This window comes from Gymnoscopelus microlampas (assembly GCF_963454915.1).
Source record: "Gymnoscopelus microlampas genome assembly, chromosome: 17".
Taxonomy (NCBI): Eukaryota; Metazoa; Chordata; class Actinopteri; order Myctophiformes; family Myctophidae; genus Gymnoscopelus; species Gymnoscopelus microlampas.
The window spans coordinates 31,241,382-31,253,863 of record NC_139954.1 but is presented as its reverse complement, the minus strand read 5'-3'; the positions used below and the strand labels follow the sequence as shown (position 1 = coordinate 31,253,863).

Below are 12,482 nucleotides of genomic sequence, written 5' to 3'. Positions count from 1 at the left end.
AAAAGTGTAGCTTGGCGCCGTGTTTCTAGCTTGCGGATTTGCTACTTTTGAGACGCTGTATGATCAAGTAGGGCACCTAGTCTCGGTACCTCCGAGACTGTCATTTCTTTTTTTGATGGGGGGGCCCCCGCGGGAGGTGAACTCAAAGAAAACGAGCACTCCTTTTTAACTGGTTCTTCAATCGTACTGTAACACACACACACGCACACACGCGCACACGCATACACGCACACACGCACACACGCACACACACACACACACACACACACACACACACACACACACACACACAGTATGAGATGACTGTAGAATCTACAGTTATCTACAGTGTAGATGCTGACCTTGATGAACACTGCCAGGCTGTGGTTGGCGTTCCGGGCTGCGTCCAGGTTGTCCTTGTACTTCTGTGTGACGTGGGGCATCATCATGTTCACCAGTGTCTCCACGGTGTGGTGGAAGGCTGCTGAGAAGCGCTGATTCCTTGACAGCTGAAGAAGAACAATCAGATTGTTCACACTGTGGTGCTTACTCACAGCCATGTAAAGCCTGAGGGCTTCAGCGACAAAGTGTCGTGTGATGTATCACTTGACAAAAATAAAAGTATTTCTAACTTCTTCCAGTTGAAAATACATAGTTTTTTTGCTGCGCGACACTTTGCCGAAGCATAAATCAGGCTTTAAATACAACACGGTCAAACCACAATACCACAGAAGGGTCTCGCCAAATTTTTGTCCCTCTGGTTCCTGTTTAATCCAATAAGACCGGGAACGCAGCCGTGTCATTTTAAGATTTCTTTGGCTATTCAAAAATAGCAGATATATACAAGCTCGAGCTTGTAGATCTGCTATTTTTTGAAAAGTCGTGGAAAAGTTTAGCAAACCTTTGAGTATATATATATATGTTTTGAAGCGAATATTTTTAACTCCGATCTGTGCTTCTGGCGGGGGGGGGGGGGGGGGGGGGGTCCTGGAACAACATATTTTGAGATGGGGTTCGTGGCCAAATACATATCATTTTGGGGTCCGTGACATGGGAAGGTTGGAGCACCACTGATATAGCAACATACTGTTAGGATTTTGAAAACATTTTTAAATATGTATTTGGCCACGGACACCCATCTCAAAATGTTTTGTTCCAGGGATCCTCAGAAGCAAAGATTTGAGTTACAAATATTCGCTATGAGCTTGTATATCTGCTATTTTTGAATAGCCAAAGACATCTAAAAATGACACAGATACAATCCCGGATTGAGTGGGTTAATACAACCTACTCTTGTGAGAGAATACTAGTTTCCACAGAAGCCTCCAGATGACACAGGGTGATGCCCGTAAATTGGAAAATGTGGGGCTGTGGTTGAGTTACGGGGCCATGTACAAATGCGGTCAATAAAATGCACAGCGAAGTGGTGTAGGGCCTGGATACACAATGCTGTGATTGTGGTACTGTGGTTGTGTCCACGAGACGGGGCATGTTATAAAGTACAGCTGTGCACTTCAGCTACGATGCTGTGGGCAAGAGCAGACTCCTCTGTGAGTCAAATCAAATGCACATGTTGCTAGGGCAGACATACCTTCACTTTGCCACTCTCGATCAGGTACTGAGCCATAGATTTGACTAAAGCTTCAAAAAAATACCAGGAGTACTGCAAGGAAGAGACAAAAAGTATGCAAATAATCAGTTAACCATAGAAAGGCAAAACTACAAGACGTAACAATGCTGTGTTAGTACAATAAATCCTTTGAACAATGCTACAAAAGACAGATTTATACTTAATTACAGGATTGCACACGGAAATAGCCGATCAACAAATTCACAATGCATTGTGAGCTTGTATATCTGCTATTTTCGTCACCCAACACTGGCGCACAAGTGTAAATCAGGCTTAAATCACATGAACCCTAGCATCCATATTCTGGACATGTCATAATAGCCAAACAATCCACAAAAATAGTTGAAGATTCGGCGAAAATAGCAGATCTACAAGCGCACAACATGTCACGTTGCGTTGCCTTGTGAGTTTGTAGATTGGCTATTTTCGGGTGAAGAGATTTGGTGTAGAGAGATAAAAGGAGGGGACCGAGTATAGACCCCTGGGGACCTGGTTACCTTGAGCAGCTTGTTGCTGGTGAGGAAGTCAGTGGAAGGCTTTAGGATAGCGGTCATGGCTTTGGCCAGCTCCTCATGCACTGTTCTGGTGGTGGAGGCTGTGTGTGGCTCAGTCTTAAATACGTACTGAGAACGGAGGCACACAGAAATCAACATCAGCTCTCTAGTAGAACCGTCACAATTATTACAAAATCTGTAATTGTAACTGTAAATATTTGAGACAATTGCAATTATTTTGCATATTCATCATAATCGTTTCCTAAATAAACATTTTGTCAAATGTCATGATTGTGACAGCCTACTCTCTAGAACAGGACAGATGCGGCGTATGAGGTTGAGCTGTGAATTTTCACCTTTACGTATGATCTCAGGTAGTGCTCCAAGCCCTCTTCGTGGCACTGGGATACAACGTGAATCATAACTCTGAAAGGGAGGTTGGAAAAGCGATGTGAAATAACTGTGTAGAAGCAGATGTCATATAGCCTAATGCAACAAGTCACGTTTTTCAGTTGAATTTCTTTTTCCGCGAGTGACAAGGTGAGCGAGCAAATATACTAGACTATAGGTTGCTACAGTACAGTCTCCAGTGACCTGATGATTGAACCTAGCATTTCTTCATCATATTTTTGACTATCACACATTAAGTCAGAGAGAATAAAAACAAAATGTTGTTTCAGTGAGACAGCACTTGCCTGGTGACATTGACTGCCACATCCTCATGGGTGGCACCGGTCAGCACCCGAAACAGCTGGTTCAGAATGGTGGGCAGGAACTTAATCATCACGTGGCTCTCCATAGCATGAAGACTCTGGGTGCAGAGTTACAGTGTGTATGAACAAATACGTAATTTGTGAACAGCTGCGACCAGCTCTCGGTTTGGTTCGACCGATCGACCGACTCACTGACCAAAGGCCGCCCGACCAACCATCACTGCTAACAATACATTAACTTGATTCAATTACCTGTACCACATCATGGGACACAGATAGGAAATGCTTGCTATACATGTAGGTTAATTAGGTTTACATAATCATCATAATGTTGGGTTAGGAAATAATTAGGGGAGAAAAAGAGCTAGATGCTTTGGGTCACGTCCCTTGAGGCTCTGAACGTCCTGTCTACTCAAACAAAGAAGATGGTGAAAGTGAATACAGTATGACGCAGGAGGAAACCAGTGCAACAGCAAGAATAACAGGACATAAGAGAACAACCGTGTGCTAATCACCCACAACTTATGAACCAGTTCCTGGAACGAGGTGGTGCATCACTGGACATGCACAGGGCAATAAGACCACGCTCGCCAAGTCATTTGGCAAGCTGCCAGTGAAAACGGCTGCTCTGGCTGACCTTGTGTCTGACCCGCTGGCCATTGTTTGTGTGCACAGTTGTGTTTACATTATCCCCCGAGAGATGCATCAAACTAAGTGTCTCTCTCCATGTCAGTGACCAGCAGGGGACAATGGACTGTGATTCCCAGGGATTGTAAAGTTAAGTCATGCTAACAATGTTCCATGCACCCTGAGCAAACAAGCACAGTTTTCTAAATATCCTGAGGAAATCAGACTGAATTTAGATTACGGAATGAGTGACAGGTGGGCCACAAGCGCCACAGAAAGGAGGAGAGACAGAGAGGGGGGGAAATGAAAGAGAGATTGACTGGGACACAGGATAAAAGACAGGTGTGGACTGCTCCTCATATGTTTTTGTGTCCCTGTGTTACAACTCCAACTAATACATTGCAGTTGTTTTACCTTCAGGTATTTGACCAGTTCCCCTCCTGATATTTGATCTGAGGAGGCTGCGCTCTGACAGTGGTGGAAGAAATTGTGCAAATGTTGATCCTATAGAGACAAGAGAGAAATCCCAATGAGAGACAGGCAAATTCATGAAGACAATTAGATATATTTCCAAAATATATATATATATATATTTTGAAATACAAGGAAGTTTGACAGACTACATTTTTAACTTTAATTGGTTAGCAGTGTCAGTATTAGTAATACTGCAGATACAGTATGGTGTGTGAAACTAACCTGAGTGTAGACAGTGGACACAAGGTGAGTGGACACCTTGAACAAAGGCTTGCCTCCATCCACCCATTTCATTTCAGGAACGGAATGCTGTGATAAAAGAAATGGGAAAGATTCTAGCAAAACATGGTAGATTCCCGTTACATTAACAGAGATTTCAGATAGACTGCTATAAGGTTTCTGTTCACTTTGAACTTTAGTGCACATCGTTACTGTCTGGCAGAAACCTGGTATCTCAAAATTGTAACTTTTAATGTTTTTTTGTAAATGAATGCCCCACTTCATCATACTACAGTGTCACATAAAAGTAGCAAAAATAGCCTATACAAGCTTGTAGAACTGCTATTTAAAAAAGTATTTAACCAAATAAAAGTATTAACAAGTTCTTAACAAGTGACAACACTAATAACTACGTTGGATCCATTGGAACACAGGTGCTTTTTGCCATTTCCTGAAAAGTAACAGTTTTGTACAAACAAGGTATCCACCCAACAGCGACGATAAAGAGTGTAATTTTGCAACATTCACTTTGTGACCAATGGTGTTGACAATTTCTTTCATAAACACTGACCGATAACATCAACTAACGTCATCTGAATGGTTCTAGAGGAAAACTCCATAAGATTCCATGCTCCAGGTTTAAAAGGAACGTTAAACGTTACCTTGCTGACGCCCTCCTGACAGCTGAGATAGCCAGCAGGCAGGTTGGCAGCCACTGAGACGTGACTCTCATTCATGACCACCCGGCCATCCTTCAGCAAGGGGAGCCAAGCGTAACCCACTGGGGACAAGGACAGGGGGGTGGGAGAGGAGAGATTGACAGCCAATAGTCTTGATGCCCCAGTGTGTGTGTGTGTGTGTGTGTGTGTGTGTGTGTGTGTGTGTGTGTGTGTGTGTGTGTGTGTGTGTGTGTGTGTGTGTGTGTGTGTGTGTGTGTGTGTGTCTGTACGCGTGCGTGTGTCTGTACGCGTGCGTGTGTCTGTACGAGGGCGTGTGTCTGTACGCGTGCGTGTGTGTGTGTCTGTCTGCGTTTTAATCTTACCTTGCGTCTCAACCGTGTCTTTCTTCTTGGTGCTGGCCTTGCTGTTGCTGTCACAGCTGACATGGAAGAAGGTGAAGAGCAGGTGGTGTTTCTCATGGAGCTGTGTTGGCAGCTCGATCTTAAACTGAGGGCCAGGAACATAAACACACAGTCCTGCAGTCAGCGAATAACAAACGCTACCTGAACTTGCGTATCGGTCAATGCAGTGTACCGATCCGATACCAGTGTGTTACATAAAAATAAAAATTGCATTTTAGGCTCTATCAGGAGGCATTTAAGATACTGGTATCTGAACAACTATAAAAAATTATAACATGAGAATGCATCTCACCTCGTCATAGAACTCTGGGTTGTGCTGGTGATGTAATACTGCAGCGACAGCATTTTTAGTCAACAGGGGCCCTCCTGGTCGCCCGTAGATGCACTGCCGAATTATTAAAACAGTTAGTTGCCAGCCGTGCCAAGTAGAGTAACCTCTGCCAGGTGACGTGATTGTGAGTTTACCTTGAGTGAGACCGCGTCCTCCTCATCCGAGTCCTTGAACTCTATGCAGACAGCTACGTTTCGAGCCTGAGGACAAAAGCATACACTGTACGGTACAACAAAGCTGACCCACTTACACAGACTACAAGTAGGGGAAATGTCTGAAGATTTTTTTTTAAATGTGCATAGAATATTTATAGTCTGCTGTGCTATCATGCACACATTCCTACCATTTGTAGAGAAGAATCTGAGTTTCCTTTTGTGTGTAGCGGAAACTCGAAAAACACCATCATACAACGGAAGCTTGTCATACCTTTGCAAAAGACTTTTGGCTGTCATATTTCAGGTGCTTTGGGTAGACATAGAGGTGATTGTTGTAGATGGTGAAGGGCTGGGAGCACTTGGCGATGCACGGTACAAACTCCTCCACTTCAAAGAGGACGCTGGTCTTTTCGCTGGTCTCAAACTGCTTCACAGGAATGTAGGATGAGGTAACGCAATCTACACACACACACACACACACACACAGGCAGGAGGGAGACCAAATAAACAGCTGGCAGACGACGTGACCCATCTGACCCAAGCAGCGACGGCCTTTATCTTGGCTGGATGTATTGAATTTGGAGGACTTACTTGTCAAGTCAGGGGCTACATTGTCAATGGTAACATCTAGGTTTCCTAGGATTACAGGCAACTTGGCCATCTTCTCTGGTCTGGAGACGAGAAGGAAAATAATCATTGGTTAAATCCGTTGTTATTGTCTACCTAGGAGCAATAATGGAAAACAGGCATGCTGCCTGGAACTGAGCAGAACTGAAGTGGATAACACAATATTTGCTGAGGTGATAAAGGATTTTCAAATTTTCTAACAAAGTGTCTTTGTTAAAACATAGTCCTGGCCCTGGCCTCCCTAGGCTGGTGGGGGGAGTGTAGTGCCCAGGATCACTTAGCAAATTGGCACCGGGTGAAAAAAGGGTTACAAAATCGAGAAAAAAAAAAAAAACATAGTCCTTTTACAATACCATTTCAGTCATAGTCATTGGCTACATGGTCATTAAATCTGCCTGATGTTACAGTCACTAATAGGGCATGGTACTAACTTCCTGAAGTCAGCCAGCAGTTTGAACATGTCATCATTGGACAATTTGTTGCTGTCCTGTCTGTAGAGGGCAGAAAACCGGGCACTTTTATCCAGTGTCCCTGAAGCATCTTTGAACAGAGGCCTGAATGAAAGAAAGTAAGAATGAGTCAGAAAGAGGCAGGACAGAGAGAATGATACCGCACATCTAATCTAACTTCTAACATTTGACATCCCCTTCAGGCATGGATGGAAGGGTTCGTACATTCTCCTCAGTGCATTCTTTACTGACTTTAGACAGCACACACAGACCTCTTGGAAGGCTGATATCCAATGGTGTGCTGGTGTGAATTTGCATGTGTACGTGCATCTATGTGTGTACTTGCCGCAATGGCAAAGCACAGAAAAACATTTCAAAATACTTAAAACTGGTTTTCCTTTTAAAAAATCAATTTCAAAAGTCCAAGCACTATCTTTCACAATATATACAGTACAGTATTACATACACACCTGGCTGCCCATGCAAAAGGCATTTTATACTGGCCTAACCGGCTACAGGCCAGCTTGGCATTCTTTAGGACCTTCTGTGCCACCTTGTGGAAGAGAGGAATAAAATTGGAGAAAACATTTTCTATTGAATTCAGAAAGGTGCCAATGCTAACACATACCCAGACTAGTCTTATAATTATTCACTCCTCTTGCACACTCATTGACATGCTTTGCACACTCAGCACTCAGACACACACACACACACACACACACACACACACACACACACACACACACACACACACACACACACACACACACACACACACACACACACACACACACACACACACTTAACATGTTCTTCTGAATCCTATTACTGCCCACTGTAGACCCCCAATGGTGCATAACCAGATTTGTATCGCCAAAGTCAATGTTTGTGTTGAGTGTTTTTGCAACTGGCCTGCACTTATAACAAGGATGATTTGATCATCTATCATGTAGAATAATCAGATGGAATCTGCTGAGCATGGAAAACATGCTGCCTTTTAAGGAAGGTGCTGGGATGTGCTGTGGGCAAGACTTATACCTTGGTGGAGTCTGAATTCTTCATGTATGGCTCGGCACAAGAGGCGATTCCCCCCTGGAGGACCTTCTCAATGCGTGCCACCAGGAAGATGTCTGGGTGTGGGCATGTTACCGAGAACACTCCCTGTGGCGAAAACAAGTTCCAACACAAAATGTTGAGGCAGATCATTATGCTCAGATCTGCATGAAATCTTGTCAAGTTGAGTGGGATGCTGCATTTCTTAACACATATACTGCCAATCCCGAGATATCTCAGGACATTAAATCCACCCGTTACCTGCGTATCCCGAGATATCTCGGGATCGTCTTTTTATGTGGTTTAATAACGAAAAAAAATGTTTTGGTACCATCCTTGATTTTTTTTTTCCCCATGACGCTTCCGACCCATCCTATGAGAAAATTTCCGACAACCGTTTCCGGTTCGTTTTTTATCCTGAAAAAACAGTTTTTCCCTGGTTTTGGCTAAAGATCATGGTTTTCACACGGTTTAAAAAACGAATGGTAAGCTCCGGTTGTATTTTCTTTTCTTTGATCGACGAACGGTTATCCTCTTTGTGTTTAAAAACGATCTGATAGCCGATCGGAGGCTAAGCTAATCTAAGATGGCCGGTGGGGAAACGTCACAGCCACGTCACAGCCAAACGGATATGACGTTTGCAGCCTCTTTTACCGGCTGATAACACAGAAGAAGAAAAAGGAAAAAAAGTGTAAACATTATGAGGGCTCGTACGTCCGTCGTTGCTGTTTATAAACACCATCCGATCGCGGATTTTAATGGATATAATTTTTTTGTGAACGGTTCAAAAGGCTATAAAACTCAAAAACGCTGGCAGTGGGTGAGTACCTTATGAATAAACTCTGGCAGGGAATGTGTTAATCATGCATAAAATAATTAAAACATGGTCTCTCTGGCTATAGGAGAAGAACAAGACAATTACCTGTCTTGGATACTGCATGGTCGCCTCTGGCACGCTGTGGATCAGTCGTTGGCCCCCGTGGATCGTGTCCCCTCCCCCGTTCATATACTGGCTGCTGTGATTGGCCACCATGCCTCGGACAGACGGGTTGTTCAGGTCCACGTGGAAGTCTGAGGAGATCTTCCTGCTGTTCTGGATGTCGAATAGTGACAGGCTGACATAGAATGGTTCAACCTGAGATGGAAGCAGAACAGGAAGTACGGTATAAGTTAACAAGCAGCGGAACTGTTTCAAATGTTTGTCATTTAAGTGCATGGTCACCTGATCGGAGAAAGAGGCTTTGGTTACATATTTTTTCGAATAACACTAACAAATCATCCTTCTCAGAAACTGTTGGACCTGTACGTATTTGTGTGTTGTGTCACGTCAGTGACTCTGTGGGAACAAAACCTGTTTGGATTTGTGTATTTGTGTGTGGTGGTGTATCAGTGCCTCTGTGAAGACGGAAAACAAGTCTCTATTAAATAGCTACTGCCGGGAGGGACAGCGGGACACCAGACTCCACGAGACAGCTCCTTCCCCATTACTGAGCCTCTGGCCTGGTAACCGGGTCAACCCAAGTTGGACAGACCATTGCATCCTGTTACTAGCTTCCTTATTCACAGTGGATCTGGCTCCTGATATTTAGTCTATTCATTGTGGCCAGAAAAAACATAAAAAGATGTCTTACATTTGTTGTGGGTCCTTCCTCGTTTTCCGCCACACAGCTTTGCAAATTGAACGAAAGGTCATTGCAGTTCACCAGAATGCGCTTGCCAAACTTCTCCTCAAACTGCTTTATGTCCGGCTCAATCCCCGAGAAGTCTAATTTCTGAAGGACATATGAGGAAAGGTCTTAGGTTACATTAGGCACATCCAGATATTATAGTAGGTGCTGTTATTTTGTGGTACAGCGGTGTTGCGCTGCGGAAATAGCCAATCTACGATGCGTTGTGAGCTTGTAGGAAGCAAATTTTACTGTAAAACAGCAGCACACGACAGAATATAAATTAAGCATATAAGCCTAATTTTCATCTATGAGGACATGGCCAAAAGAGGGACGGCAAGGTTAATGTGTTTTAACCCATTAAGACCTGGAACGCATCTGTGTCACTTAAGATTTCTTTGGCTATTCAAAAATAGCAGATATACAAGCTCATAAATCTGCTATGTTTTTGAAAAATTGTGAAAAAATAAAATATATATATATTTTTTAAATGTTAGGATTTAGAAATCATTTTTAGAATCGGCCTCAGGTCTTAATGGGTTAATAGAACTACAGTAAGGAATTAAAATTGGGTTACTTTATGTTTGACTCACCTGTGTGTCAGGATCCAACGTGAAAAGCTTCAATCTGGTTTCATTCCTTATCTTAGATTCAATATCGCGTGCACTCTGAGAATAGAAGAGGCATTTTTTAGATTCCTCTCACAACCACAAACGTGCTTAGTCGTCAGAACCACTGAGCAATGAGCATGCAGTTTTAAAAATGTCAACTGGTTTAGCCATTTGGACCATTCTCTTCATTTGTGTCACATCTGGAAATAAGGCTTCGAATTTTACGAGCTGATCATGGAGATGGGGACAGTCTCAGAGGTGAGATCAGGGGGCTATCATCACATACAGTACAGTACAGCACAGCACTGCCTAGCCCAGTATGTCAGGGTGCTATTCCAGCTAACTGTCACCACCAGTTTCCATGCACATGTGGCTTAACTATAGCCTGCTACTTGGGGCCAGAGCATCATATGGACACGTGCCGTTTGGAGGCTTAAAAATCCACTTTGGACTGAACTCCAGGCTGTTACAGGAACTCAACTGAATGGAGAAGTCATTGTTTAGTTTAACTCTCTGAGTGGTATTGAATGATCACATCTGAACAGTTTAATGTTCTTCTGTATTTGTTCCTCTTTTAGGAATATTCTTTTTTTATTTTATGATTGGTACTTTATTCCTTTTTTAAGTCTCTTTTAGGAATATTCTAAACTAACCAGATGAAGGTCTGCGTACCAAAACATTGTTGCCAATTGCAAGTGTGTGGGAGTCCTTTGTTTTATGATAGTTGCGATAGTCAGCCCATGGTCTTCTCCACCAGTCAATCTATACTGTAGGTGTGCAAAGGTTCTGCTCTTTTAGGAATATAACAAATGGTGGAGAATTTAGGAATGTAATCAAATAAGTCTTCATGAGCCGTAATTGAACCACGTGTTTGTGACAGAGGTTATACCGAGAGGCGTTCTTTGTAGTTAACCCGGTGAAGAATAGTGATTTCATGCTGCTAATTCCAAGTTATGATGTTTTACTAATCTGAGTTCCCAGAAGTTTTCGCCAGCTCTGGCGAGGAACTTCTGGGCCAGAGCCCTGGTATTTGTGGGCGGGATGTACCTTACGCTCTGAATCTGAGCGGACACGCCTCTTACCGGTCTGAGAGCTGTGCAACTCGTCTAAAAAGTCCGACGAGAGGCAAACAGCAGTACACAACAATGGCGGCCGAAATTTCTCAAGGGGAAATTGCTTCCCGTCGATCCTATTTAGATGCAACACCCACTGCATGTGGATCCCGCCCCCTTTTCTTCATTGGCTGTTGATTTGAATCACAACGCAGTGGCCGCGCCCCTGCTGTCCAAGCTCTGACGCTAACCCTCCCAGACTAATGTTTTACCTACTGGCCCTAGCAAAATCTCAAGGTATTGGCTTCCAGTTAGGGGAAACAGGACCTACCTGAAAGCTGTCCATACTGCCAGAGGAACTGTCTGACTTTCCCAGCTCATCATCTAGAGCAGGAGAAAAAAAAGAGAAATTACTGGATCTAAGCTAAAGGAATTTTGAAACATTATTGTCTTTACCACAAAGTCCTCTTAATCCCACGCTAACACTTAATGTTCAGTAAACAGTAATTCAGCTGCACTGGGATCAGCCAGGACTGAGAGGCAGGCCAGTGTTGATGTTGATCTGTATTAGAGCTTCAAGATCCCTGGGTTGTCTTTTCTCTCCCCCTGCATAGCGTGATTAATAAAGGCCAAGACGTTAGGAAGATTAGTGGGGCCTCTTTGCGCAGCCACACTCGGGCTCTTTCCTCCTGGCAGTACGAGACAGGAGGTGAGCATTAAAATGTCTGGGTGGTCCAACAGACTAGACAGAGAGAGCCGTCAAAGAACTAGGAGACAACTGGGGCACTACACAGCAAAGTTAAAATGAAAGCTGGCTCCCCACCAAACCCCAGACAACTACAGATCAAATTAAGTCAGGAGATCAGTCGGTTGGAAGGTGTGAAAAAAAAAGGTTGCTTAATGCACCTGAGAGCCGACACAGACAGACGGCTACTATGGTGCTAAAAAATACCCTATGGCATGATGTTGTTTTTCAACAACAAACACATGAACATGTACAAGTACATGCTTAAATCATTTGAGAAATGATAAAGATAACTACTGCACTGCAGGGTCCTCAGGGCATGGCCACAAGGTTATCTGTATTTATACTATTTTGGTGTATATGTTGATTGTTATGTCTGTTGACATGCTCCATTTATTGTTATGGTTTGTGTGTTGTGCTTGAGGGCCCCTCGAAAACGAATGGGCTTCTCCTCTGACAGAAATGTCTAAATAAAATAAAAGTATCATATCTTTTGTATTTAATATTAATTCAAACAATAAACACTGCGTGCCTACAGCAAGTGGCAGAGCAATGCACACAAAGGTTGGTAAGGC

At 43.4% G+C, this 12,482-nt stretch overlaps 1 protein-coding gene across 3 annotated transcripts in view; it reads right to left on the bottom strand.

Annotated features, from left to right (window-relative positions):
* The window catches only part of LOC311064976 (dedicator of cytokinesis protein 9), a 96,048-nt gene that overhangs the window by 22,583 nt on the left and 60,983 nt on the right, over positions 1-12,482 (bottom strand). For all 3 annotated transcript variants that reach the window (XM_084085073.1, XM_084085075.1, XM_084085074.1), the window contains exons 9-28: positions 11,494-11,546; positions 10,093-10,167; positions 9,464-9,604; positions 8,755-8,967; positions 7,818-7,940; positions 7,250-7,332; positions 6,762-6,884; positions 6,295-6,374; positions 5,975-6,162; positions 5,683-5,748; positions 5,510-5,602; positions 5,179-5,302; positions 4,799-4,917; positions 4,140-4,226; positions 3,858-3,947; positions 2,799-2,914; positions 2,460-2,529; positions 2,107-2,232; positions 1,571-1,642; positions 342-488 (exon numbers count right to left, since the gene is read on the bottom strand). In XM_084085073.1, the coding sequence (XP_083941199.1) occupies positions 342-488; positions 1,571-1,642; positions 2,107-2,232; positions 2,460-2,529; positions 2,799-2,914; positions 3,858-3,947; positions 4,140-4,226; positions 4,799-4,917; positions 5,179-5,302; positions 5,510-5,602; positions 5,683-5,748; positions 5,975-6,162; positions 6,295-6,374; positions 6,762-6,884; positions 7,250-7,332; positions 7,818-7,940; positions 8,755-8,967; positions 9,464-9,604; positions 10,093-10,167; positions 11,494-11,546 (2,189 nt within the window). The remainder of the gene's footprint in view (positions 1-341; positions 489-1,570; positions 1,643-2,106; positions 2,233-2,459; positions 2,530-2,798; positions 2,915-3,857; positions 3,948-4,139; positions 4,227-4,798; positions 4,918-5,178; positions 5,303-5,509; positions 5,603-5,682; positions 5,749-5,974; positions 6,163-6,294; positions 6,375-6,761; positions 6,885-7,249; positions 7,333-7,817; positions 7,941-8,754; positions 8,968-9,463; positions 9,605-10,092; positions 10,168-11,493; positions 11,547-12,482) is intronic.